Source organism: Convolutriloba macropyga, unplaced genomic scaffold (assembly GCF_964194025.1).
Source record: "Convolutriloba macropyga unplaced genomic scaffold, txConMacr16.3 SCAFFOLD_3261, whole genome shotgun sequence".
In the NCBI taxonomy this organism is placed as follows: Eukaryota; Metazoa; Xenacoelomorpha; order Acoela; family Convolutidae; genus Convolutriloba; species Convolutriloba macropyga.
In genome coordinates, this window is record NW_027451792.1 from 4381 (window position 1) to 28873 (window position 24493).

At 31.3% G+C, this 24493-nt stretch overlaps 1 protein-coding gene across 1 annotated transcript; it reads right to left on the reverse strand.

Moving 5' to 3' along the window:
• Nucleotides 1–762: 762 nt before the first annotated feature.
• Nucleotides 763–23394, reverse strand: LOC142356957 (uncharacterized). Its single transcript, XM_075408695.1, has 3 exons — nucleotides 22972–23394; nucleotides 5066–5202; nucleotides 763–1477 (listed from the first exon to the last, which is right to left on the reverse strand). Exons 1-3 carry the CDS (start codon nucleotides 23195–23197, stop codon nucleotides 938–940), a joined length of 903 nt encoding a protein of 300 aa, XP_075264810.1. The 5' UTR covers nucleotides 23198–23394; the 3' UTR covers nucleotides 763–937.
• Nucleotides 23395–24493: the final 1099 nt, after the last annotated feature.

Here is a 24493-nt window from a genome sequence, read left to right on the forward strand (position 1 = left end):
ATATCACTTTTTTAATACATAGCGATGTATATGCATTCTAGTCCTTGAGGAAGATTGAATTTTGGGATAGTTACTCAGTTTTCCATACTAGACGTTGAAAAAATGATGATAAAAAATTTTGCGTTATTTCGCACTATGTATGCGTTCTAAATAGTCTTGGTCATCAAAATACGCAAAATAGTGCCTTTTTTACAAAAAAAAATGCTAGGAATACGGATGATACTTTTTGAGCGGTTTATGTCGCAATTCGGTACTGGCTCGTGTTATGCGTACCTAATCCAATTGAGATAGTATTGTTCATCTTATATACTTTTCTTGGGACCTGTTTCGCGTCCTCGTTATAATATGACAATAGTAATTTTATATTATAGAAATTTCACTATGTATGCTCTTACATTAATTTTATTTGTTCACAGAGGATATAAAAATAAATACATAAAATATAGGTTTTTATAACTGTAGGGAGGAAATAGTTTCTTTCATTCATGTTCTGAAAAATTTTGTGATAGGTGGAGTTTGATAACTTGATTCATGAAAAGAGCTCAATCTATTCTGTTTCGTTGAGCTAATAAACACCAGCTTAGCTGTCTGATACTTTTATTGGCACCAGGCTCCTGTGCTATTTTTTCATATTAACGTGCTCAGTGGGCTTATATTTTTTACGCCCCTCTCACGTGTACGTGCTTTTTTTACATAGTGACGTGCTATATAACAACACATAAAATTGTTCTTAGGGGCATCCAAACTGAGGGGGGGGGGGGGAGTAGTATAGAGCCGATTGGCAATCTAGAGCCCTTAGCAAAGGAGTTGAAATGTCAACAATTGCCGCCTTCTCTGTCCACGATAAAAGCGAGAATTTGGGTCACTATCCAGGTTTTCTCTTTTCAAAGTTTATAAACAGTTTTTTGTACTCAATGATTGTGGGCTGAGATCTGATTCAATCAGAATCTTCAGGGTCTGGGTCAGCTGGGTTTTGGGCAGAGGGTGGCGCGCATAAAGCTGCTTGAGTTTCGATCCAGTCCACAAGCGCCGACACTCTGATAAACGCCCTGTATTGCACTCCTGTGGTCCACATTTTGAACAAACCAACCAGTTCACATGACTCGGAATCGTCATCAGCGGTTTCCCTGAGACAAGCAGGAGAAGCCAGGTTTTCCGGGTCTGGACCTGGACCGGCTGATTCATCGACAAGAGTAGCGCAGATCATGTGGAATAATTGATTAAGTTGTACGTCATGGTACTTGAAGAAAATATCAAAGCAAGTTTTGTTTAATGTTGTAAGGAAATAAACAGAATGCAGTTCATCTCCCCTCTTAAATGCCGCGGCAACTTCATCTACACCCCATCCAAAAGCTTTCAAAGTAACATTCTCGAACGTGTTGTTTTTATCGGGTAGCTTGATAGGTCTCGTTCCGGGAATAGGGTCAGTTGAATTCAGACAAACGACGGCGACGTCGTGTTGGATTTTAACTGAATCCTAAAAAAATCATTAGCAGATAACCATCTGTTCATTAACCCCTATCACGCTGCGATTCTACAGACAAGGTAAGGTTTTTGCACACTCTAAGCCAATCTTGAACGATTTTCCAAGATTATATGAGAACATGCAACGTCATGCCAGATTCTCATGAAAATGGGAGGTGACCAAAGATTAAATCAAAATAACAGTGCATAGTTTTGTGCGACCCTGACACACACCAAATACAGATCATTGTCCAGACGATTGTGCGCTTAAAATTGCTTCATAACAGACTATGGTGCGCTCAAAAGTAACTGTTGGCTCAATATCGACTCAATATCGCTCAATATCGACTCTGATCATAATCAATTGCATGAAACAGTCTAATGAGGTAATGGGTTTCACTATGAGCAAACCTCTTTAATTTTGCTATGATAAACTTATGTCAAAAAAACTTATGTTGGCAGTATGAAGTTCAAATAAAGAAAAACAGATTCTAAAGTTATTGCGAATCTTTTCCGTTTGTGCCCCCCTCCCAGTACGTTATGCACCCCCAGCTACAGAGCATGCGCCATTACATAGTAAAATATTATGTAAAAATATTGCACCTGCGGAAAAAATCCGTTATCGCTTATGAAAATAAATTCTAAGTGTTGAGAGAAAAACTATTTAGTGTACCACTAGTGCATATTTCTGACTCAATGGATTAACTACGACAGCTTTCCATACGAAATGTCGTGATCTACAGTAAATCAAATTTTCATTTCCTTTTATAGGGTCCGACATTTGCTATCAGCTGGACTCCTTTGGTTCTGATCAAAGCGATCAGACCGTTGTCCAGACGTTTGTGCGCTCCAACCAAATTCCAGACACTTTTATTATTGTCTGGAAACGCGAAAGGGAGTTCAGAAAGCAAAATCTCAATTTCTACTCTAAAAGATAGTATTTAATGGTTCCCTGATTAACACAGTCATGTTTTTCAGCAAACAATTATACCTCCTCCCATTTTTGCATTAAAAAACTTGTTTTTAATGGTGGCGCTATCTTTATTTATATATTTTGTTCACATATTTTTTTTCGTAGTAAGATCAGACAAATAGACAAAAACAAGTACAAGCCAAGATTCCTTTTAGTCACACAGCAAATTCTAGCAACCCTCAAACACCTCGTGTGCTGAAATTGGCAGAGAGAACCATACTTGAATTGCAAATCCCACATTCTGAAAGATTTAGCCAACATTTTGTGTTTTTTGTCAATTTTTTTAGATTTGTTTAAATTTGTCGTCATTAGGCATTCTTTAGAGTTCTTTTAGTTCATCTGCAAGAGTAACTTTTTAATATTGTTTCTTGTAAAAAAAAGATTGCAGTTTTTTTTCCTTTTGGGTTTCGAGAAAATTTGTGATTTTTCCACTGTTTCTAAATTAACCGCAAGAAACGCTTTTTTAAAAACCTTTTTTCTGGAATTGAGTTTTAACAAAATGTTCCTGAGACAAAAAAAAGTTTAGTCAAATCAGCTAATTGTGCTGTGGATCTCAATCAAATATGCAAAATATTAAATTTGTAATGTGGAAAAAAAAGCTTGATTTATCTATCATGGATTCTCTAATCAATGTATCTAAAACATCAATCAAAAATAAAAATGCCTCAAGATTAATAAAACTACGAAGTACATTACTAGATTTAAAAATCAATTCAACTAGAGTTTAAGAATTTTTTTGCTCAAACTAGTAAAATTTCTGCATGTTTTTCTATCCATAAAACATTTTCAACTTTATCTGAATTTTCATCCGCAAAATTTTTTTTTTGATTTTTTTTTAGAAGATTTCATACTTCCTTTTTTCTTCGAGAAACAAAAAATTCCAAAAAAAATGCAAAAACCGATGCAGTTTCTTGAAGATTTACAATGACGCCATTTCCATGTTGTTCCGCGAAAAATCGATCAGTTAATATGACTCAACAAAGAAAGCTTTAAGTTCCTACCCCCCCCCTCATGAAAATGAAGATTGGAACAAAAATATTAAGATAACGCCTTGTCTTTCACGGTCAATTGTTGTTGTTCTCTGAAGAAGTTTTATTTCACAACGAACCTGTAACAAGTTATATAAAACAAAGCAGCTGTTTTGCGACCGCCCTTATAAATTATCAACAAAAATATTAACCTAATTCACATATTATAAGTGACATTAATTAGGCATATAACTCTTTGATAGCTGTCTAAATAACTACCCAGGTTGAGGTCGCGCTCGAAATCACCTCTGATCAGACCGTCCCACACAAGTGGGACCTCTGATCAGACCGTCCCAGACCGAAGTGACCTCTGATCAGACGAGTATGCGCTCGAAGATCATTGTGCGCTCGAAGTGCGCTCGAAGTCGCCTCTGACCAGACGAATTCCAGACCGAAGTGACCCCTGATCAGACAAGTTCCAGACCATTGTCCAGACGAGTTCCAGACCATTGTCCAGACTAAAGTGCGCTCGAAATATTGTCCCAGACTAAAGTGCGCTCGAAATCACCTCTGATCAGAGAATGATTTTGAACATGAACAAATCTCTCAATATCGTTATAATATATTCATTTCATCTATCATTTTATCAATCTTATATTCAACTAACAAAAAAAACAATCCTGAAAGTATTGTTAATGAAATTAAATCGAAAAAAAATGATCAAAAAATTACTGAGTATGCCATTTTTTTATGCTTTTAACTGAAAAAATGAACTTAGACAGCTCTGCATAAAAACGTCTTGATCTACTTTGATTCAAAATCTTTTTTTGAGGGGACCGGCATTTGTTATCAGCTGGACCCCTTGGTTCTGATCAAACCCATCAGATTTTCAGATGAAGTTCCGATCAGAATGCTGTTTTATTGTTGTCTCTTACCCGAGACAACCAAAGTCAGTAAGAAAACAAAAAAAATTGAAAAAAATTTCGCTCGAATTGGTCTCTGGTCAGACTAGTGTGCGCTCGAATCAGCCTCTGATCAGACTAGTGTGCGCTTGAAACTGCCTGTGATCAGACCGTCCCAGACCAAAGTGACCTCTGATCAGACCGTCCCAGAACAAAGTGGCCTCTGATCAGGCAAGTTCCAGACCATTGTCCAGACAAAAGTGCGCTCGAAGCCTTTTCCAGACCATGTAATTCGAGCGCACCGGGAACATGTGTGCGCTCGAAACTCGTCTGATCAGGGGTCACTTCGGTCTGGCCACCTCGACCTGGGTAGTCGTGCTTAAGAAACCAACGACCTGTCAAATTTTTATCCAGTCATATCGAGTCTGGGAAAGTCAAATCCTGAAACAAGACACGTTACTCAATGCGTTGTATAGCACGTGTTTAATATTTTCCCCCCCCCCCATCCTCTCAGCAAAAACTTAACCCCCCCCCCCCCCAGAGCAATTTTTACATGGTAACGTGATATATAACAACACATAAATTACAATGGGGGGCATAAAGAACACGAGTTGGGGGGGGAGCAGAAGAGGTACCCTTTTTTCATCGATGATATTAAGGGTCTATAGTCTATAAGAGGAAAGTTCTAAGATAACAACTTTAGTCGATCCGGGAACCATAACATTTTTTCTTTTTTCAAAAAAATTTTGAACATTTACCCGGTCATGGTCGGCTGCTGGATGTGTGTGGACACTCTTCACCTGCCGAGTTTGATTGTCAAAGCCCTCAGTGAGGTCATTATTCCCAGTTTTCACCAAGTCCCCCACTTTTATACCCACAGTCGCGGGTCCAATCACTAGACAAGGCACCTTTTCCCCCACCCTCCCTCGAACCCTCAAAAAATCGTTACTCGAAATTTAACATCATTGCCGTTTGTACCCCCCCCCCGCCCACCTCACCCCCTCGCTTCATGCTCACATCTAATCGACCTTTATGTAATCTCCACTAGCAGTATAGTGCTATGTTACCTCAAATTGATTTAATGTGGGGCGCAGATCGTTGGTGGAAGGGGGGTGTTATTACGGCTAAGATCGCAAATTTACGTCTCCTAACTTGGTCGAAATGCTAGCATCGTTTCAGCGCATCATGTTGTAAAAAATGCGCACGATGCGCTAAAAATTTGAGCTTATAATCTTGACATAATAAAACGCAAAAAAAGCGCTAAAAATTTGTACGAAATGCTTAAATTTCAGCGCATACTTTAGATAATTTTGAAGTAATTCAGCGCTTACCTCTCTACTCATTCATGAAATTCTTAACTTAAAACTTGATCTTATATCAATAAATTAATGGTTTGTAAGAAATGCACTGAAAAGTGCTGAATTGTGAGTAGTGGATAAAACAAGGGATTCAACCACCAGTAAAATTTGTCCCTTTCTCCTAACGCTAATCGCGCATGTCGAATCGGGCCAAATTTTACCGTTTGTTGAATCCCTTTTTTATCCACTACTATATATTAACTCTAAATTTGATAAAAATTAAAATTAAAATCAAAAATAAAACAAAAAATCAAAAAATCAAAGCAAAATTTACATTTCACTCTTTAAGAGTGATTCACTCTTATTCGGAGTGATCCCCAGTAGGAAAGATCGCTCTTTTTCGCTCTTAAAGAGTGAATCCCTCTTTTTTGATATTTTTTTATTTTTTTATACTTTTTATTTCAAATTATCTATACTTTTCAATAAATTTATATTTTCTTTTATTTTTTCTATATTTATTCCATTATTAATAAGAAATGATACAAAATTATAGTATTTACATGAACAAATTTCCTCAGTTTGGCTAATAACTAATGGACTTACAGCTCTAGTATTAATTGTTTTATCCGCGAAGCGGTTACACCGATCAGTTATATCAGGGAACCTGCTTTGCAGATTTCTACTAAATCCTCTAGTCAATTCTATATCTGGATGTTGTTTCTTTACATGAGCCCGTATTCCATCATATCTCACAACAGAAGTACAATATGGACAATTAACTTTAGCTGAAGTACAACTTCTACATGTATACTTACCCCCATCAAAATTATTTAGTGGTTTTATATAATTACACTTATTACAACATCTAGTTAATACTTCTGAGCTTGGGTTAAGGTTAGGGTTAGGGATAAGGTTAGGGTTAGGGTTAGGGATAAGGTTAGGGTTAGGGTTGGGGATAAGGTTAGGGTTAGGGTTGGGGATAGGATCTGCGTTAGAGTTATAGTCATAGATAGAACCAGAACCAGAACCAGAACCAGAACTAGAGCTAGAACTGGGGTTAGAACCAGAACCAGAACTAGAACTGGAACTAGAGCTAGAACTAGGGTTAGAACTAGAATTAGAATTAGAACTAGGGTTAGAACTAGAACTAGAATTAGAACTAGAACTAGATTCATTTTTTAAAGAACAACCCCATGGAGAAAAATCATTAGCACAAATACCACTTAATATTATATTACCACACATACATTTATCAGTTTTATCTTTATGACATGATTCATATTGATATTTTAAAACAGCAATGTTTCCACATTTATAGTTACACTCTAAACACTGTAAAAGCATTTATAATAGGGTAAACTTTAATATTTACCTTATCCTTCTCAGGGTAATATTTACCCATGATTTCAATTAAATCTTTAGTATTATCTTTAGATGTGATACACTCTGCTAAATATTTATTTCCTAAAGTATTGAGTGTATTAGTTTTACATCTCTTATCTAAAATCAAATCAGGGTCTAATTCTTTTTTATCTTTAATAAAAATAATAATCTCTTCTCTAAACTCTTCATTATTTATATTTAGTTTGTTTAAAAACTTTTCTCCCTTTCTATTCAAAATTCCCATCTCTTCATTGACGAAATCACAGTTACACTTGTTTATATATTCCTCTTGGATCATGGAACCTGCTTCACAGATTGTATTTCGTGAAGAATCATTATTGGTGTAACCACTTCGTGGATACAACTCTTCTCCATATCCAACATTAACTAATGTATTTACTCTACTCAACATTGTGCTTGCTCCCATTGCAAAAGTTCCAGCATTTCTTGGTATTGTATCAGGATAAAAAAAAATAAACATAAAAAAACTGAGCCTATAATTCCACCAATAGTTGATAAACTTTTTATACCCTTTCCCAAAATCATTTCTTTAGTTAGAACATCATTCTGTATTTTAATATTATTTAAAGTAAGAAGTTTATTAAAATAAAACTGATAATTATCATCATTAATAACATTTTTATCTGTTGCATTAATCATTAGTGGTTTCATATATGCTATAAGTTTATTTATATCTTCTCTTTCTAAATCTTCTTTTAAACTAAGAGCTTTTAAATCAAGGAAACCAACTCTTGAATCATATATCATTGTTCTATTACTACTAGTAATAATAAAAGTATTTTCCGTTTTATTATATTTAATTATACCATAACGGAGTTCGTCTGACATTCCATCTGTACGATTATAATGGTTACTATTTAACTCATTAATTGTTTTACTAAAGTCATGTTCACATTTATATATCTCATTAAAGTTTTTAAATAGATCAGGTCCATTATAAGTTGTTAAATAAATAGTATCACAACTCATTCTTGCTGTATTAATTATTTGAGCTGGTTTATGACACATTACAATTATTTGAATATTATAATGTCTACCTTCAGTAAAATAATAAGCTATATCATTATTTAACCTATCACCCATATCATCAAGTACTATTACACAATTTTGAAATTCATATATATTACTTTTTGTGATCATATTTATATCACATTTATTAAACCTAGTATAAAACTTATTAGACTCAGGATCTATCCAGTCTCTGTCATCTTTACACACTATAACTATGGACCTTTGATCTTGATCTTGATCAGTGAACGAACTTTGTTCGTGGTTTACCAAACTGCTTCGCAGATCTTGAACTTGATCTTGAACTTGAACTTGATCTTGAACCTGATCTTGATCTTGAACTTGATCTCGATCTTGATCTTGATCTTGATCTTGGTTTTGGACTGAGTATAACTTTAAATATTGTCTAATAAAATATGTTTTGCCTGTACCAGTTCCACCATAAACAATAGTATGTAATGGTGACTTTTCATAATCAATTCTAACTATACTCCTATTCATAAATCCACCAAAGCTTTCTTCTAGTTTTGTATATTTACTTGGTCTTGAATCATATATTATATAACAAATTCCAATTATAATAATAAAAGACAAAAACTGCACTACCTGTTTCCATTTTTATAAACTAAACATAGATTTAGATTTAGATTTAGATTTAGACTTAGAGTTAGACTTAGATTTAATAAATTTATTATATAAAAATGCTCATGCTAACTTTTGAGGAATTCAATAATAAATTTAATATTGATAATAATGCTATGAGTGATATCAGAATAAAAGATATAGGTAAAGATATAAGTCTAACACCAATTGAGATTGTAATGAGAGATCAAACTCCAGATAGTATCAGGGATCCTAACTCTAACATTATTGTAAATCTACATCCAACTGAAGGTACTCATTGGTTTTTAGTTATAAGAAGAGAAGGTGGTCCAACATATTACTTTGATAGTTTTGGTGTAGAAACTCCACCTTTATTTTTAGAAGAATATGTTGATCTAGGCTCTAATGAGAGAATACAACAATTTGATGAATCTTATTGTGGGGCTTATTGTTTATATATGATCTATCTTATTGATAGAGGATTTAGAATTAAAAGTGCTTTGAATATTCTAGTTAATCAATGTAAATATCCAGGAATATATAATGAGTGTTTTTGTTTAAGTTGTAGTAGAGGTGGTGATAAAGATAAGGATAATGTTAATGATAATGTTAATCAGAGAACCTGCTTCGCAGATGATCTATAAAATAGCTTTGCTAATAATGATAATGATAATGTTAATGATAATGATAATGATAATGATAATGATAATGATATTGATAATGATAATGTTAATGATAATGTTAATGATAATGTTAATGATAATGTTAATGATAATGATAATGATAATGATAATGATAATGATAATGATAATGATAATGATAATGATAATTTTATATATCTATTTGATGAAAAAAATCAAAGGAGTAAATCTGATAGAGGAATAGGAATAGTAATAGCATTAGTAATGGTGAAACATGGACGAAATCCCATAGTCCTACTAATAATATCCGTGAAGCGGTTTCACCGATATCTGTAAACATAAATGATGATCTATATTTATGGTTAAATGATGATGATATAATTACTGAAGCCGCATTCCCAGATAACTTTAGATGTATAATATCTGGTCCTAGTGAATGTGGTAAAACATTCTTATTGAAAAAACTAATTCTAGCTAGTATATACTTTGATAAGCTATACATCATTGGACCTACTGGTGATCAGTATCATGGTATAGAAAGAATAAACTCAAAAGCAGATGTTGAATTTATTAAAGATATAAAAGATTTACCATCTCCCGATAAACTACCCAAAGACTTAAAGAAACTAATGATATTTGATGATGTTAGAGCCAAAGAACCAGTTATTAATGAATACTTTTGTAGAGGTAGACATAATAATTGCAATATGATATATCTTAATCAAAACCTGTTCTCCCTGGATAGGCAGAGTGTTAGAGAGAACTATAATCTATTTATTTAATTTTAACTGAGAGGTAAAGTCCTCATATCTATATATCAAGATTTCTTTAATAATGTTGAACTTAGTTATAATGATTTTGCTAATATATGTAATAAGGTATGGAAAGAGCCTTATAATTATATTGTCATTGATATAACTAAAAATAAAAGTATTAATGGTAAACTAAGCATTAATTGGGATCGGAGAGTTTTGTAGTTTAGTTTAAGTATCAGGGAACCTGCTTCACAGATAAGTCTAAGTGCAAGTGTAAGTACAAGTATATGTCTAAATCAAATGTAAAGTAAAACTCAATACATCGCCATTAAAGTCTATAGGTCTTCCATGCTTATATTTAATATGAAATTCTATATATTCTATTCTATCTTTAGTTACATTTTGATACAAGATATTAGTTGGTATAATATTTATCAAGTAACCTGGTGGTTCAATTAGATTAAAAGTATATAGTATGTCTGTATCTTTACCATTATCTTTAGCTCCAGATATAATATTACAATGAATGTTAATAGTACTAAAACCCATAATATCAATAATTTTCTGAGATTTATATCTACCTTTTTTATAAATTATTTTTCTAAATCCTAGTAATGAGGCTAGCGAGTTTCCTATATCAAAGCTGAGTGCTCCTTGTTTTATTTCCATTAAACATTTCATCGTATTCTTATCAGGTTCTATTATAACATTACCATCAATTTCTTCTTTTATTAATTCTGCTATATCAGTTAACTCATATGCTCCCGATGTAATAGTTGAATATAGCAACGGAATTCCTTTATAATTATAATTAAGTATAGATGTAATGTTTGGGCTTGAGGTAGAGATAGGGTTAAGGTTAGGGTCAGAGCTAAGAGCCCGAGGTAAAGCTTCATCATCTTCCATAACAGTACTAGCTTATAAGAATTGATTTTTTCTCCTATTCACATTAAACACTGAATTATAAACAGATAATCTAATTAAACCTAATTTTGTTGTATTAAGTATAGAATCACTAAGGTTAAACTTTTCTGTTGGTTTTATCATTCTAAAGTTAAGTGTATGCTCTTCTTTAGTTTTAGTTAAAGCTTCGTGTATATTTTGTAGTTCATAGAGAAACAAGTTGTCTGTCGTTTTTTATCTAACAAAAATGGATTTTAATTTGGATACAACTTATGGTTATAATAATGATATACATAAAAGTAAGATTATAAAATATAAACCAAATAATCTGGCAACAATGAATACGGTTAATACTAACATTAATATCATACTCAATAGAGAAGAGAATCACTTAAATTTGCGTGATTCATATCTAAAGATAGAGTTTGTTGTATCAGATGATGCTGATGGTGTATTTGCTATTGATGCTAATATCAGATTAGTTAATTATGGTATGATGGCATTGTTTAGTTCAATTAAGCTTGAAACTAGTGGTGGTAGGACTATTGAATATATAGATCATTGTCATCCTAATCTATTGATGTATAAGTTATTAACTAGTACTGGTGATGAATATGAGAGTGGTTTTGTTAGAAATCAAGGCAATAGAGATAGTCAACTTAACGGTGACCATATTGCTGCACAACGAGGTCATATGTATATGATGATTAAGGTGAGTGATCTATTTGGTTTCGTAAATGATTTAGAAAAGATTATATATGGTTTAGGATTTAAACTATTATTAAAAAGAAATAATAATGATAGAGCTCTATATAGAGTTAATGCTAATCCTGGTGCAGTTGCTAATGGTGGTAATATAGAAATTAGAGATATATCATGGTGTGTGCCTAGTATTGATCCTAGTAATGATAATAGAATTATTGTGCAAAAGGGTTTAAGTAAAAAGAATACTGTAGAATTTAGTTATTATGAAAGAAAGACATTTTATAAGAATGTGCCCCATGCTACTAACTTCTTGTTTGATCTAGGTATGGAAAGTGGTATGGAAAGACCGCAATATATAATAGTTGGTTTTGAAAATAATAATGTTAATGAACAAACTCATGATGCAAGTACATTTGATGTAATGAATGTTACTGAATGTTATTGTAATATTGGTAGTGAGTTTTATCCCGAGGATAGAATGAATATTAATTATGGAACCAATAATTAAAATGAGGCTTTTAAAGAGATTGTTAGCTTTAATAAAGATTATAATGGGCTACCACATAAAATAAAACCATATAAAAATCATAGAACATTCAAAAGTAATTATAGAATATATGTATTTGATACTAGATATCAAAGGGATCATATAGGTCCACAACCAATACCATTTAATTTTAAATTTAGTGCTGCAGTTGCTGATGTTATATGTCATGCATTAGTATTAACTAGAAAGGTTATTAGTGTGAATAGTGATGGTAATAAGATGGTTGATATAATATCATTAATATAATTTAAGTTATAGATATAATTTATGTCATAGATATAATTTAAGTCATAGATATAACTCTAGCGATAATTATAATTTTAGATATAACTCTAGCGATAAATATAATTATAGTATAATATAGTTACTGTTATAATTTTATACTTTTACTTATACATAACCATATAATTATATTTATAGCTAGTCATCTCTAATTGTTACTCTAGTTAATACCTAACTATTTCTTATTAGTATTAACAAAACCTTTAGCATAAATAATGTCTACTTTCTTTTTATTCTCTAGAGCCAAGCGTCTAGCTTCAAGCTTAACCTTGGGCTTAGGTCTAACCTTGGGCTTAGGCCTAGGCTTGGGTTTAGGCTTAATAATAACAAAGGGATTATACTTTTTGACATCCATTATTTTTTATTTATAGAAATGAGTCTTTTAAATAAGTTCAAAACTAATTCATATTGTGTTGGAGGTAGACATTATAGTGGTACTGTTAATATAAGAGGAGCTATTACTTCAAAAGGAACTAAGATGTTAAAAGGAATTTGTGTTTTATGTAGAAGGAATAAATCAATGACAGTATCTGATGCAACAATAGAAGCAGAAGGACTTAAAGATTTCTTTAAAAGTGTTGGTAAAGCTACGGTTAACTTTGGAAAGAAAGTTGCTAATAATCCAGTAAGAGCATTAGAAATAGCAAGTAAAATAGGAAGTGCAGCTGCATCTAGAAACCCTAAAGCAGCTCTAGCGGCTACACCTGATTTAATTAAATTTGCAACTACTGGTGAAGGGTATAAAAGTAGTACAAAAAGGAAGAGGGTTATACTTAGGTACAAAAAAAAATAATTATTTGATTATAATTATGATTATATTATGTTTATGATTATGATTATGACTATGATTATATTATGATTATATTATGTTTATGATTATATTTATGATTATGATTATATTATGATTATATTATGTTTATGATTATGATTATATATTTATCGATAAAAATTAATACTAATATTATTATTACTAAAAAAACATTGTTATTACTAAGCACTAATATCTTTAATCTAAAAAAATACTCAGCTTGTTTTCCTTATTCTTCTTATAATCATCATATAACTTAACAAATTCATTATACTCATCATTATCTATTTTATTATCATTCATTGATTCAGTATATAGTTTATTAAACTTATCACTAAACTGTTTACTTAAAATATACATTTGTGAATACTTTATAATTTTATTTCTAATTTTAGTATTAATTGTTTTTGATAATGAACCACAAACAGTTGCTGTAGCAAAAACTGTTGGTATAGAATAAGCTAATCCTATACCTGTTAATGAAACTGATGTTGTTGTTGCAGTTGTTGCTATTGATGATAATACTATTTCTGTTATCTCAGCTATGTTAATATAATTCTTATATCTACTTAACTTCTTATTATAGTTATCAGTTTCAGTTTCATAATAATTTCTAATATCTTTTATAATGTTAATTTTATTGTTAAATTTATTATTAGCTTGAATCTTTTCGTTTATCAATCTTTCTGATACTGATGACAAATCTGGATATAGTAATCTCTCACTCGGTGCTGTTGGATTGGTCATTGCTTTGCTTATTTTCATTTGTAAAAATTCTTTCTTTTTCTTTCATTATATCTTCTTGATTAAAACTATAATGCATCTCAAGTCTGTCTTTCTCTTTATTATCAAGTAACTTACTTTGTAAAAGTATAGCAATTATATATTGTACTGTAGCACCTCTAAGAGGTTTATTGTATTCTTTCATTTCTCTCAGACCGTTAGTAAACATTTCATCTAAGTGTATGTTAGTTATATTCTGATTAAACTTATTATTATCAAATTCTTGCTTTAATTGATTATATTTAGAGATAGTATCTGCAGCAACTTTATTACAAAACTTAACAGTATTTCTGACTTCATTTGTTGATTCAATAAACTCACTAATTAGTTCTTCATTAACTTGTGTTTCATTTAGTTGTAATGTTTTAGTTGTAACTTTATCAAAGTCACCCTTTCTTAGTTCAGTTATGTTTCTACTTAAAAAGTCTATTTTATTAGAAGAGGATAATAAGTTAATGTCACAATACTCTCTAATAACAACATCTTTTTCATCTATCGGAGGATGTACATTTGTAATTTTATAGGTATCCTTCATATCAATATTATCATTATCTTCTAGGAATAACCCACGAGCCTTACTTAATGTTAAGTTGTTTGTTGATGTTTTTGTTGATTGGTGTTTAGCCTGATTGAATCTGTTTCTTGTCATTATTTGTTTTAAGAAATATATTTAATGATTCTAAAACTTTATTATTAGATTCAAAATCAAACTCAGATTTTAATAAATCCTGTTCGTAATATTTACCTTCTATTATCTCACCATTAATATCTCCTATTTTATAAGTTAGTGGTTGTGTTTTTAGAACTTCATTAAATTTAAACAATTCTCTATTCCAACTAGAAGTGTAACCTTTAGGGAAGATATTACGTTTATCTACATTTCTAACATAATCATCAACGTTAAGTTTAGGTTTAGTATTCTTAAAACTAAAAGTGTATTTAACTTTATCAGGATTATTAGAAGCATCAACTGATGTCATATTAATTATTGAGTGAATGTTATTGTTATATGTTACAACAGCATCATTTAATATATTTACCCAATTACCATCACCATTGATGAACATTCGTTTATTTATTATATGTAATAATGTTCTATTAAATCTCTCTATAAACACAGCCTCTAAATCACTATAAGCAGAATATAGCTCTATCCCTGAAGCGGCTCTGCCGGTTCCATATTCTTTAAGTAAAGATTTAAATGTTTTTTTTGTAAAACTCACTACCTCAATCTACCTATAACTTTTCTGGTTTTCTAGGTTCAGAGCCGCCTTGTGGATGTTCACTTAATACTATTTTAAAACCATTAGTTTTCGATAAACCAGATTTATTCTTTAATGGAATAGCCCATGCATATTTTGTGAATATATCTATAACTGTTAATATAAACTTATAATTATTATTGTATTTATTTAGAGATGACTTATCAATTAAATCAGCTGACCATGTTTCATCTTTATATAATGGTATTATTCTTTGTCTTTTCAACTTCGTTATTTGAGAACTGAATACTTCTTTAGCTAGTTGTTGTTGTTGTTTTTCTATCGTTTTATTTATGGACATAGTCATCTGTGAAGCAGGTTCCCTGATAGCTTCGCTCATTTACCATAATTATAAACAAAATTATCTAGTTGGTTTTGATTAATAATATTCATAGATAATAGTTGCTTAGATATATCTAGCATTTCATCATATAAACCATCTTTAGTTTTTAGTATTTAGTTTCTAGTATTAATAATTCTAGTCTTTCTACTAAATTATTTGGGTTGCCATTTAATCCCCTGCCAAATATATCATCTCTTACCTTCATTATACGTTTTATTGTTCTATATCTAGCGCTTTTTTTATCCGCTTTTCCTAAATCATATCTAATATCCTTTAAAAACTTTTTAATTTTGTTTTCATCTTCCTCAACTTTATCATCATATGTTACATTTGTTTAGTAAGAAAATCAGTAAATCCTTCTGAAAACTCATATACATTATCCCTAACCAAAAATGCACCCTGCTCTAGAGTTATATCAACACCATTCATTTTATAATATCCTACTAGGTAAATCTACGAGTTTTAATTTTAATTGAGGATTAGTTTGAGCCCCCATGTCATGAAGAAGTTTGGCTGTTTTTGTATCAACATAAACTGGTGCTATATCTTGAGTCCCCTTTAACGTTTCACCAATCTGCGAAGCAGTTTCACCCATCTTGGAAGCAGTTTCATTAAACTGGGAACCAGCTTGCTCGATTATCTTAGTTTGTTTATCTAACTCTTGATTTTGCCAATCTATTGCTCTTAATGTTTGTTCACTTAATGCTAGATTCTGTTCATTGTTTGCATTTATCTGCGAAGCAGTTTCACTGATAGTTTTAGTTAAAGGATCAAATAACTCTTCTATTTCACCATAATATTCTTGTTGTTTTAATTTATCTTCTAATCTATTTCTTCTGTTTTGTTTTTCTAGATTGTTTAATTCTATAAGTTTATCTAGTTTAGTCATTTTACATATATTGAAAAATTATAATAAGAGTAAAAAATGGATAATGAAAACAGCTTCTCTCTTAATCTAAAAAGATGTTTAGCTTGTAAAAGACGTTGTAATACTATAGATGAGTTTATTGATCATACTAAGGAACCAAATCATGATGATTTAATAATTTCAACTTATTCTAAATATGTAGATGGGGCTGGGAAGATAATAAAATTTCTAGAATATAATAAAAATATAATAGCTGGAGCTACACGATATAAGAATACACTCATGGGAGACATTATGGAAAAATATATGGCTCAGATAATGATTTATAATATACTAACTACCAACCATATGGATGTAATGAAAGAATTAGGTCTATAATTATTTGTTATAAAAATTAACAAAGCTCATTATATAATATAATAGCAACTTCAATTAACTTTCTATCATCATTAATGGTTAGTTCTAGAATATTATTAACCATTAGGTCTTTGTCTCCATCTAATGATGCTTGGTAGATCATTTTTATTAAATCTCTTTTGAATAGATATAGATTCTCATCATGAGGATAGCTTTTAATATTATTTACATAAAACCTTTTATCATCGAATATATTTAAACTAATCTTACTCGTTTTTGTTGTTGTCATGTTATCGCCAACTTTTTGTATTCTACATTCACCTACTGTTCTCTGTGTATTATTCATTGATGCATCATAATAATCTATGTGCCTAGCATTATTATGCTTCTTTATTCCTTTTTCTTTAGTGTTTTTAGGATAATTTTTGAAGCTATATGTTTTGGAAGACAATGCTAAAAATTCCTCAATAATCCTACTCCCCAGCTCGTGCTTAAACTTGCCGGGAACTTTATTATTAGTTTTTATAGGTATGTCTAGATTACTTAAGTCCATATGCTCATCACTAACTTTACCTTTACTATAACTAAATACGAAACTGTCCGTATCCATATAGTGAAGTGTTAGATCTTTGAGGGATGGTTGTAGAATATTATAGAATACATCATACATGTGTAATTTACTTAATTCTAAGATAGTATCACCTACATATACTGGGGAATCATATTCTATTTTTTATATATTCTATTTGGCTATAATCCCTATATCTAGTTATATTCTTAAATGTTGGTTTACTTACACTTTTCATTATCTTTTCTTCATCATGCAAGAACTTGCTTTGAGAGAAGTGTAGAGGATTCATGCACATTCTTCCATATAATGAGTTATTCATTAATTTCCTTACATTCTTTTCTGCTTCATTTTTAGCTGTTGCTCTTTTATTTGTATTGTTTTGAATATAATCGCTACATATATAATCTTGTTTAAATTTAATTACTCTATGTATTTTTGTTACTTTTACTCCCATCTTAACATAGAACTTTAACATCCTATAATGAACCATATATTCTGTTTTGTTGTTTTGGTCTAAGATTAATTTCTCGGATCTGTGAAGCAGTTTCCCTGATCTTGCTTTACTTTTCTCTCTTTGTCGGTATCCCAATTCATTATCATTTATCTTTCTTTTATTAGGCATTAGTGCTAACTGTTCTGTTCTCTCTTTACATTCATTAGTATAATCAATATCACAAACTATATAGTAACCATGATTACTATCATCTGGAGTATTCAATATTGTATCAAGAGTAGTAGTAGTAATCTGGAAGTCCTTATAAGGTAAATTTGCATCATTGCATAACCATATAGGTTGTTTGCGTCCTACCATCAATGTTATCTATATATCTATCACCCAATATTCCACATACACCACCTCTCTTTGCTCCAACAAAATCATCTAGCATTTGTTTATCTTGTAATGTATCTAATGTTACACCGCTTGACATTAACCAACAATCAAAACTATAACCCGGGAGACTAACGTAATGTAATGGATTGAGCATGAATTCTTTCATACTTAGTTTAACATATTCATTCATGCAATAGTCTAATATTTCCACATCATTCTGTAAATACTCTATAGTTAGATATTTTCCAGTTTTATGACTGTTTTCATTATTAAAATTATCTACTTCCTCTTGTGTTGGTAATTTATTATGTAGAGAGGATTTAAAGTCTTCTTTTTTTAGATTACCTATAAGATTATTATAAGAGTCTAAACCAAAGTATTCATATGGATATAATGTTTTAGTTTTACACCCTTCTGCGAAGCAGGTTCCCTGATATATCTTTGCCATTTGATCTAGGGGCATAGCTAAGAAGTTATAACTATCTAAGAAACTAAGACAACCAATGCTAAACATCTTAGATAGTAGGTTGAAGTCATAGCCAGAGCCATTATGGAATATTACTGGATTGAAGTTTTGTTGTTTGTATCTTAGATTACATATTTTACATGCTGGTCCTCTATATTTACCAGTTTCATGACAATGATCTCTTACTTTATTAATACATGTTTTACTACAGATATGACCAGTGTTATTAGTTTCATGATATAGTTTATCTTCTTCTGTGAATATCATCTTTTCATTATGTTTGAAATTATTCTCAGTTTCTATTTCTAACAGATCTCTAGCAAGTCTTCTGATGCAGCCTAGACCGAAGTAGTGTTTGAAGTTACCTTGCCAGGTGTAACCCACAGCTATTGGAATTTGTTCAGCTATTACATATTTTAAATCATTAGTTGAGACTTCAACAATGCAACATTCTATATCGGCAGTTATAATATTTTTTTATATTCTGACGTTTGTGTTCATTTACAAAAGTAATATGTTTTTTCTTAGGACAAACAATCTCTGGTTTGAATGAGGTGCTGCATTCGTGTTTATCATATTTAATTTGTGAGTTAAACAAATAGGTACACCTATCACAATAAAATATTTAATGTTGTTTTTATTTGGTCGTTCTAACAAGGTTTCTATATTTTTTTATTAGAGCACAGTGTTCTATTTGACCATTACTCCAAACTAGTATTCTTACAGTTTTTTATCTTTATTAAAATCATCCACTTGTTTAAACAATTCTATTTTACAATTACCACAAGGTGTGTATATCCAAATATTAATATTACACAATTTCTGTATTCTTATTATATAAGCAAACTCATCTTCAGGTTGTTGTCTTGGTTCAATTGTTTTTATCTACATATTTACTTTCTCGAGTTGCATGGTGTGGTGCGGGATGGAGCCAAGCAGTTATAGTTAGTTGTAAGCAATTGTATTTATAACTACGTATATGTAATATCGATTTAGAGTTTTTGAGATCAAGGTGTAAATCTATATAACTACCAATAGACGCTTTAGTTGAATCAATGTTTAACTGAATACTTCTTATTCCAAGAAACTCAAAATCATAACCATAACCTTCATATATTTCCTTTTCGAAATCTAGCCACCGATTGGAGTCACCATATTCATATATTGCATTATTATTAATATAATCAGTATTGAAAAATATTTTAGTAATTTTAACTTCTTCTTTGGTTCTCTTCTTATAATCACATTCAGCCGTGATCTTATATTTAAAACTCTTAACTTTACGAAACTGGTAACAGTTTTTAATTTCTTCTAAAGAGTAATTAGTTGCTTCATCTATATCTTCAATGTAATTCTCACCTTCAATATCTTCAATTCCCACCTTTATCAGTAATATAAATATCTCTCATGTTCTGACTTGAGTTTATATCGAATTCTTCTCACCTTCTCAGTTTATATCGAAGTAATTCTCACCTTCTATATCTTCAATTCCCACCTTTATCAGTAATATAAAATTCTCTCATGTTCTGACTTGAGTTTATATCGAAGTCTTCTGTGTTCTCTAGATACATGCGATTGTGACTATATGAATGAGTAGTTAGAGCTACTTTACTTCTAAATTCTTCGTGACATTCTTTACATTCATACTTAATTGTGGTGTAGATATCCTCTTCAGTTTTAGTTTTAGGTTTGGTGGCTGGTTTAGTTTTAATAAAATATTCATCTTCATCCAAATTATTCACCCTCTCCGAGATTTCCTCTTCTTCCGACTCAAACATTTTCTTCAATAGTTCCTTATATTTGAGATCGTATGATTGATGCCTATATCAACCCTTCTTTGTTTCAAAGGATTGATTACAGACATCGCAGAAATTTATGACACTAGTATTAGTTGATTGAGACATGATCTATTTGTTTAATGAAATAATCAAAAAATAATTTTTCGAAAAATGAAAATGAAATGCGATAAGTGTATAAATAAACCTTGGAAAGAATGCTGTAATAATTGTTAAGAATTAGAATATTCTTTTTATGTATGTAAAAATATGGTTAAGGTTAAAGATGATATAGAACATTTGGGATATCATTATTCTGATCCTGATCAATATCTAATATGTAGTATGTGTAATGTTTATAAACATATATCATTATATAGATTTAGAAACAGGAAATGTATACTATGTATTTATCTTCATAGATATAGATATGGTCAAACTAGAAATCAATTCAGAGAGCATGTTTATAAGTATAGTATTCAAGAAGACATAGAAAAACACTAATCACTGTGTTTCCACCGATCTCAGTGTTTTTGACTGTGCTCTTTTTGTTCAAGTTATCCACAAAGTTGCTTCATCAATCCACAAAGTGGCTTCACAGATTTTTGCAAGTTTGGTTTTACGTGCTTGTTACACGATCTCACTAGTTATACTGAAAAACACTAGTCACTGTGTTTCCACCGATCTCAGTGTTTTTGACTGTATACCAATCACAGTGTGTCCCATATACAGTCTCACAGCAGGGATCATCCTTTTTAAGAACTGTGAATTTGGTTTTTTTATCTCACTTAGTTTTATTGCAATTCATCAAAGTCGGGGGACGTTCACTGGAGTCAGTGAGGAAGGAACCCCAAACCTTCCGTTTGCTAGAGCAACTTAACTAGACTCGATGATTTAACCACTACACCAAGTGAGACAGAAAGTTTTAGTTTTAGATTGATTAAATATTGATTAGGGGATATATGAAAATTTTTATTATTTTAATAATTCTTTCAATTTTTGTTCAAGTTTTCTTTTTTGTTCAAGTTTTTTTGCAAGTTGATTTTACGTGCTTGTTACACGGTCTCACTAGTTTTATACTAGTATCTGGGGACATCCACAGGAGTCGGTGGGGATAGAACCCAAACTATCCGTCTGATAACAGTTAATTACCAGCTTAACTCTGTACTAGTGGTTTGCACTAAGTGAGACAAGAAATGATAGATTTAAAATATAAAAGAAGTGAATTTAGAGCTAATATATAGTAGTGGATAAAACAAGGGATTCAACAAACAGTAAAATTTGGCCCAATTCGACATGCGCGATTAGCGTTAGGAGAAAGGGACAAATTTTACTGGTGGTTGAATCACTTGTTTTATCCACTACTATTGTGCTAATATTAAGCAAGAAATCTGCTGAAAGTTTAAAGCATTTTTGAGCAGTGTTTTTCAGCGCCTTTAAGTGCATTTTATACAAAACGGTTTACTAATATGAAATCAAATTCATTGTGTGGAATTTAAGGAATTATTGACATTTAAACGCACATTCAGTAAAAGTTTTTGCGTTAAATTTTTTGAATAAATTCAGCACATTTAAGAGCATTTGTTACCTAATTCTCCAAAAATTTCTGGACCCCTGCGAGAGTAATTGAAGTTAATTGTAAGGGATAACCCAGCTGCATCTTTTTAAACGCGTACACTCAGGCCTGAGGCGCCGGTGGAGCCGAATGTCAAAAAATGGAGAACTTTTACATTTAGCATTTGAAAATTTAGTTTTCGCATCTCTGAAGTTCCCGAATTCATCATTTTGAGCAAAATTTTGTCAAATTGTTTAGCAAATGTGTCAACAAAATAATTGTTTAGATAAATTATGAAAGTTTTGGAAATTATATAAGAAAAGAGCTGAAAAGATAAAAAAATCGCACCCAAAAAATTGGAAATCTAAAATACAAGCTATGAATATACTTAAAAAATTTAACAAAATTGCTGGAAATTGTGGTCAAACATTCGTAAGAAATGGGTTGGAAAATGTTTATAATAGGCAAACACGTTTCTTACCAAAAACAGCCAAAATTTGGCTTAATCCGGAGACAGTTGGCGCTGCGCAAGCAGAGCTATATTGCGTTCTAGAGAATCAGGGATCGAGACTCGAGAGTATTATAAACTGATTGTTCAATAAAGGTATGCAAATGGTGTAAATAAAGATTGGAGATTGTTTAATATAAGTTTTGGAAGTCTGCAAATTTTGTAAGAAATGCGCGAAAAGTCGGTGAACAAAAACTTTTTTTCGGCCGAAAATCATATATAAATCCGCCTAATCCGACAAGTGCTGAGATTATTTTAGAAATGCGTTGGAACATTTCTAAGATTTTCCAGTGAATTGTATTTTTTTATGTTACATAGTTTTTAATGATATACAATTTCTACTTAAGTTTGTTAAGGAGGAGGAGGAGGGAAAAGAAAGAAAAAAGATGCCTGTATAATTGTTGTACAACACCCCAACACCGTACCAGCTTTTCCTCAGATCCCACTCGCCCTGGACACTGTCGTCTTCTCTCGACCGATGAAGGCTGGCCATCCATTTAGCCCGATTTTCGCCCACTACGGTACCGTAGAAACGACTCTCAACAACCACCACCAGCAAAACTGCCGCCAGCAAAGTTATCACAAAAATCTGATTGATGACTGAGAGTCCGAACATTTTTCTTGTCTTTTGTTCAGCACAAAGAATAATAGTTTTATTCAGTTTTGCAGAGGTTGTATTGTATTTGATGACAATAGCTCAAAAAGTGAATTTCATTTGTTCATCTGCTGTTGCACAAAACGTGACAAAAGATTTGATTCGTCAGAAAGGTTCCAAGAGTTTATATCTGATAAAAATTTACAAAATTGGTAATTGATTGTGATATTAACGAAAACTGCAGAACGATTCAAATACAAAAAAAAAACTATTGAACGGCCGCCAAAACTGGAGCTCACGAGATTGTTCGAATAAGAGCTTAAGTGAACATTCTCCGCTCTATTGCATACCCAATGCATTATTCTGCAAGTTGTTGAACTCTAAATTTCCATTTATCATTCATAATATGTCACACACCCACGCTCACAAATCTATGCTAGCACGTACAAAAACAAACTTTAGAGCCTTAACACTGTAACTAAAAAGCAGAACAATTTTTTCTCCTTATCAAAAAAAGAATGCTTTTGTTTTTGTAGAGAAGAAATCTAGCATTTGTTAACGATAGTTCTCAAAATTAAGCCTTTTCTGCACCTGCTGTGACAAAATTTGATGAAAAAATTGATGGGACAACTGGCAACCAGATTTTATTTACATACCAGGCTTTAGAGCCAATTGGAGCCAAAAAATTAAGCAAAAGCTAAATCTGTGCACAGCAGTATGATTATTTCTGGCTGAAGATTAAATCACTACGAAAGTTGTGTCAATTGAACTTTTCTCAATTCAATTTATAAAGTTATATTTGTTGTTTACAAAAAATCTCAAGTCACCGCACCAACTCATTTATGCACCCACATACGTGCACTTTTTAGAGGCTGAACATAGGACTTAAAATACAGTTCAATTTTTGGCTGAAAATCAACTAAAACTGAATGCTGTTGTGAAGCAAAACAAAAACTCTTCAACAATAACAAAAACTCTCAAAATGAAACAATCTGTTCACATGCAGTGAAAAAAAAAACTGAAGATATTGATGGAACCACTGGCACCCAAAACTTATATCTTATTCAAAACTTTACAAGCATTCATTTTTAAATAAATAAGCAAACAAAAAATCTGTGTACAGCAGTCGAACTCTATTATAACCGAAAAAATTTCAACGTTTTGTTTAAAAACTCCAAAACTTGTAATTAAAGTGCTCAAAAAGCATCTCGACAAGAAGGGTAGTGTCAACTGAACGCCCCTCCCTTCAGAAAACAAACCAAACTTTTTGCATATAAAACAATACTCTATTATTTCTAATACACAACAAAATATAAA

Excerpts from the sequence above, each read along its gene's own strand:
- LOC142356957 (XM_075408695.1), bottom strand. The coding sequence starts at position 23,197 with ATGTTCGGACTCTCAGTCATCAATCAGATTTTTGTGATAACTTTGCTG. Across the intron at positions 5,203-22,971 it reads GTTGTACAACAATTATACAG|TGATTGGACCCGCGACTGTG; the intron begins GCATCTTTTTTC and ends TGCCTTGTCTAG. Across the intron at positions 1,478-5,065 it reads CAGCAGCCGACCATGACCGG|GATTCAGTTAAAATCCAACA; the intron begins GTAAATGTTCAA and ends TGATTTTTTTAG.